At 33.9% G+C, this 5,679-nt stretch overlaps 1 protein-coding gene across 1 annotated transcript; it reads right to left on the bottom strand.

Annotated features, from left to right (window-relative positions):
* Window positions 1-267: 267 nt before the first annotated feature.
* Window positions 268-3,894, bottom strand: LOC131855761 (alcohol dehydrogenase 1-like). The gene is made up of 10 exons (XM_057964507.2): window positions 3,606-3,894; window positions 3,363-3,502; window positions 3,234-3,277; window positions 2,824-3,146; window positions 1,885-1,967; window positions 1,705-1,780; window positions 1,475-1,536; window positions 1,288-1,383; window positions 1,042-1,197; window positions 268-879 (listed from the first exon to the last, which is right to left on the bottom strand). The coding sequence occupies exons 1-10, from the start codon at window positions 3,784-3,786 to the stop codon at window positions 709-711; spliced, it is 1,332 nt and encodes a 443-aa protein (XP_057820490.2). The 5' UTR covers window positions 3,787-3,894; the 3' UTR covers window positions 268-708.
* Between the last annotated feature and the right edge of the window lie 1,785 nt (window positions 3,895-5,679).

Genomic DNA, 5,679 nt, shown 5'->3' with positions numbered 1-5,679 from the left:
TTGAATTCATATCATATAATTTAGGCAAACTAATGGTAGAGATGTATGCCCATGGACTCCATTATGAGAGTTGATAGAAATTGGCAAATTTGGGGGACAAGATCTAGCAAGGGGCTAGAAGTATTGTAAACACATAATGAACCATGTGACAACTCCATTTCATTATATATATATATATATATAAAATTCATATCATATAACTTGACAAATTCGGGGGACAAGTTCTAGCAAGGGTCTAGAAGTATTGTAAACACATAATGAACCATGTGACAACTCCATATCATTCAATATATATATAAAATCCATACAATATGGACAAACTTGTGATAGAGATGTATGTTGCTGAATTCATATCATATAATTTAGGCAAACTAATGGTAGAGATGTATGCCCATGGAGTCCATTATGAGAGCCGATACAAATTGGCAAACTTGACACACGAGACGTATGTCATAACTTGTCTAACTTATCCGAAGAGATGTATGCCTATTACTCTCTCAATTAGATTCAAATTGAACTTATTTATACATTTTTCTAAAAAGCCCTGTTTAGACAATCTAAATGGAAAAGTTATTGCATTTAAATGTGGACACAAATTGACTATAAGATTAAAATATTTCATTTAATTAAATAACCTAACTTATTTATGATCAAACATGGTTGGATCAGAGATGTAAAGATATATATTCTCCACAATAGGCTAAAATACTACCAAACCCAAACGTTCTCTGTAATTGGGCTTAGAAAGCTAATGCAATGTGCTGTCCAGTCCATCCACATAATGCATCTCAAACACTCCCCTTCCTTCAACAACTCAAATGCCTTGTTGATCTCTGGAAATGAGATTTCATGAGTAATGAAATCATCTAGCTGAAGCTCCTGATACAACAACAAACACAATTAGAGTAATCATATTACAGAACAATTACATCTATTAAGGTTGAAGTTAATTTCAAAAACGAGAGGGTAAACTTTGAAGCATCCTACTTGCATAATCATATATTCAGACTCAAAATGCTAAGTTTGGAAGATGAGGAAAACCTTTTTCATATACTTGTCCACCAGTAGGGGTAGATCTGTTTTTGCCTTCATTCCTCCAAAGAATGACCCTTTTATGGTCTTCCCACGTAGCAATTCTGCACAGTCTATGGGTACCTCTGTCATATTCGCCCCTAAAACCACTGTGGTACCCCATCCCTGCAAACTCCCTCTGTTAATAACAATACAATACAACGGCATCAAGCCAATCTTGACTCCACTTCAATAAAACAATGAAAGATATCTTACATTACGAGTACTTTTGAAGGCTTCAACAATTACAGACTTGTTGCCTGTGCAATCAAAGCTGTAGTCTACCCCACTTCCAGTCATTTCTTTGATTACCTGTCATAAAATATATACAAATTTAGCTCACCTTCATTACTCCCATCACATTTATCCTTTGTTAAAAATATAAGAATTGAAGAAGAAAAACCTGGTGAACAGGCTTTTCATGGTCTTTAGGATTCACAAATTCTGTAACACCAAATTTCTTTCCTGCCAGATACAAATAGTATAGATAAGTTTTATTGTTTATTACAAATGAAAATTAACTCTTTCAACTGGCATTATAAGTTAGTTCATAGATTGGTTTCCCAAGGATCTAATAAAATGATCTATTTTAATGCAAAACAATTTGAAGCAGGTTCAAATCCATCACAGTACCAATGTCAAATTTTGTAGGGTTCACATCAACACCGACGATTTTAGATGCACCTCTGATTCTTGCGCCTTCTGCAACCTGCAATTATACATGTTAGAAGGAAAATTCTTGAAATAGCTATAAAATCTGTAAACCAAATCCTCTGTATTTTTCATTGGGTGAATTAAGTGTAGGTGAATTACAGCCATGCCAACAGTTCCTAAACCAAAGACAGCCACAGTTGCGCCTTTCTCTACATTGCCCACCTTCCAAACCCCACCTAACCCTGAAAAATAACAACATAAAGGTAATTAGTTTTTTTTAATTTTTAAAAAAGGTAAAAGTTTAATAAACATAAAAGAGAGTTACAAAGTCAGAAAAATCATCAGGTCAACAAAGAACAATCAATTATACATTTCTATCTTCACCAATTAATTGCTCAACCATATGAAATAAATCCAAAGGCAAATCTCACTTGCCCCAACATTCCAATCCTGCATGTGTTCAGATATCTGCTACTCTACTCCACTCCCTAGCAATGTGAGAAAAGATTAGAGACTCTAAAGACATATTCAAACTTAGAATCTATCTAATAACCACAGATAAATACCAATTAGCTTTGTCCAAACCCTACTTATTCAACATATTCATCACCACTTATATAACTCATTTTTGGCAACTTTTACTCTCACTGGCTATTATGTCCTGAAGTCTATTCTTACTCTTCCTTACAGGAACAGCTCCCCCATTTTTGCCAATTAAGTAATATTACCACAATTTGTCATGCAATTAAAACTAAGCAGCAGAGACTTTCCGTAGTTCAGCAATCTAGATTAGAAGAAGAGGACAGAGCTGCTATAAACATGCGGGAATGAAAACAGAGGCAGCTGAAAATATCCTTCTTACCCAGCCCCATAAGATCTGGTTCTTGGTAGGTGAGTGCACACTGCAGTCTGCACAGAAGCTTCATGAGTAGATCAACAACCACATTACTCTAAAGAAAAGAAGATAGGCTTGTGGGTGCACAGAAGACCAAAGGGGATGTTCAAATTCTTCAGTCATATATATTTAAGGACTTATTTTATGACTTCATGACACCACTAATTTGGCAATTCCATTTGTCTTAAGCACCGTATATTTACCTGTTGTGACTCCACAGCTAAGAAGACAAACTTTATCAGGGGCAGCCATTGGATCTATCTTGACGACACACTCAACTTCTACAACAGTGTATTCGGTGAAGCTGGAAACACCCAAAAACTGGTATATGGGTTTCCCATTGATGCTGAATCTGGCGCTATTGTCAATTGTCATCAGCCCTGCACTTTTACTTCCTAATATGGTACACATATTGCTTTTGGTTGACTTGCAATCCACACACTCAGTGCAATGCGGCATGAACACGGGTATCACCAGGTCTCCCTCCTCAATATCCTTCACATTTTCCCCCGCACTTTCCACTCTTCTGCACCATACAAACCCGTAATTAAAATCTGATCAGTTGACAAAATTAGTGTCACTGAAACCATGAAATGAGAACTGAACAACATACCCAACTGCTTCGTGGCCAAAAATGCGAGGATACCCTGTGTTATTCTGACCATTCCACATCAAAGAATCACAATTACAGATGTCTGATGACAGAGGTGTGCTGAATGCAAATGAGTTAAAAAGTACCAACCTGTTTATTACTCCAAAAACTGACATCAGTGTGACACAGAGAGGTACATATGATTCTGATACGAACTTCCAAAGCCTGCGGTGGGGCCACTTGAACTTCCTCCATTACCAGAGCTTCCCCAGGTGCCCAACACACAGCAGCTTCAACAAATCCACCATTCATCAGATTTCTCTTTCAAAATCTCAATGGTTGGATGTAAGATTATAATTCAACTGGGAAAAATCATACTAGATAACAGCTTACCTTTACAAGTGATGACTTTTCCCTTAGAGTTGTCAAGTGTTCTGTTCATGGCTGTAGGCAATTGTGGTGTATGACATACACAATGAACTGGAGTTGTAGAAGAGAGGACTAAATAGAAAGCTGTGTTAGATGCAGACATTAAAGACAAATGCTCTGTTCTACTATATAATTTTCGAAGCATGATTGAGAGAATATAACAGTGTCGGCATTGTTCTTATTGATTTTTTATCATTGTGTTGTTAATCAGAGTAGAAGAAGGCTCAGTTGTGGCTGTCTTTGGTTAAGAGCTGTTGGCATGTCTGCAATTCACATAATTTTAATTCAGCGAGGGACATGTGAGTTGAAAGAAACATATTTTAAGGGGTCTTTAGATTCTTTGTAAGTTCTGACCAATCAAAAAGAACAATCATATCTCATTTTTTTCTATAGGGAAGAGATGTATAATCTACGACTGTTTGACTATTATAATGTGTGATGTTATTTGTACTCTTATTATGGATTAGGTGGGGCTTGAAAGGTGGGCAATATAGAGAAAATAATCATTTGTGATTTTCCTAATTCAACTACTTTTCATTCACTCGATTATAATATTTTTATCAAATAAAATGTGAGGGATGAGATATCAAATTTCTATTGTTGTTTGATTATTAGAATGCGTAGCATTTAATCGAAAGGAAATTTTGTCAAACAAACTTTTTTTAGCACGGATGCAATATACATAATAGGGGAGAGGATTCAATAGTTGAACATGTTTCTAAAGTTGTAATAACATTTGTTGATTTAATGGTCAATATTTTGAATAATATAGCACCACAAGTTGCGACTTTAAAGTTGTTGGTATTGATCATGAATACACATAATTGAATGAAAAGTATGTCTTATATCTAAAAAGCAACAAATCATGTGATGCCACATCAATGAACTAGTAAAATATGGTTTAGTGCACAACTACCAATTTGATTTTTTTTGCACCTTTTTGGACACCTCAATAAAAAGCATGTTGATGGGCCATCATATTTGATGATGTTGAACTATAATTTTATTTATGAGCAGAGGAATTGCCAAGTAAACTACTATAAATAATTGGAAGTGATTTGAAATTGTCACAAGATTTTAAGAGGCACAAAGTGGGGTGCTTAACTACCAAGTCATATCATCTCATTATATATTTCATATGTACATTGTGAATTTTATTGTTGTAGAGAAATTTCACATTTGTATTTATTTAGGAAAAAAAATATACAAATCTAGTTTAATTAAATAAAAGAGGTTGATAAATACAAATTAATTTAGATTAATAAAACTTGGGATTTTATAATTATCATAAATATCTACAAATTAAAGAAGAATGATATTTACTTTTAGAATCAATGATGGATTAATGTTTTCCTTAGTAAATTGTCACATTCCAAATATTTTTGGAAATTGCCGAGTGCAAAGGACTACTAGACTTCTATGCTAATATTTAATTCTCTCAAAATCTCATCCATTTTCACAAAGTTTTTGCTTGGTAGTTTTTAGTGTTTGAATCTTTGTTCGAAGGGACTTTATAGACATTTGGTGTACATCAAGACTTGTGTATTTATGCCCACACCTATTGATGCCTTGTAGTTATTTTTACAAAATATTTTTTGAGTAGCATAAATGTTGATTTCTTAGCAAAATTATTTTATTTATATCCATACGTCTTGATGCCTTGTAGTAATTTTTACAAAATATCTTTTGAGTGGCTTAAATGTTGATTTTTTAGCGAAATTATTCCCATCATTTTCTTACACATTGGTGAAAGTGTCAGAAGTTTTAGAATGTGAAAGTTTTTGTAATTATGAAATTAAGCTCGATTGCTTCCATTTTTTCAAAACCCTAATGTATACTTCTATTGAATTCTTGCCAAAAAGGATCTTTTGAAAAAAGAAATAGTTGCAAACTTGCAAAATTTTAGTGGAGAATTGAATTTTAATGATTTCACTTATGTACATCTCTCTTTTACTTTCCCACAATTTTTTTTTTCTGCAAGAAGGTTATTCATTGAAATATTTGTCATGGACTTTTGGTTAAAAAATAGAACCTTTCA

The sequence above is a fragment of the Cryptomeria japonica genome, chromosome 10 (genome assembly GCF_030272615.1).
Source record: "Cryptomeria japonica chromosome 10, Sugi_1.0, whole genome shotgun sequence".
Classification (NCBI taxonomy): domain Eukaryota; kingdom Viridiplantae; phylum Streptophyta; class Pinopsida; order Cupressales; family Cupressaceae; genus Cryptomeria; species Cryptomeria japonica.
Note: the sequence above shows the minus strand (reverse complement) of the source record. Positions and strands in the feature narration are given on the sequence as shown.

Excerpts from the sequence above, each read along its gene's own strand:
- LOC131855761 (XM_057964507.2), bottom strand. The coding sequence starts at position 3,786 with ATGCTTCGAAAATTATATAGTAGAACAGAGCATTTGTCTTTAATGTCT. Across the intron at positions 1,537-1,704 it reads CCCTACAAAATTTGACATTG|GAAAGAAATTTGGTGTTACA; the intron begins GTACTGTGATGG and ends TGTATCTGGCAG. Across the intron at positions 880-1,041 it reads TGGACAAGTATATGAAAAAG|GAGCTTCAGCTAGATGATTT; the intron begins GTTTTCCTCATC and ends TTGTTGTATCAG.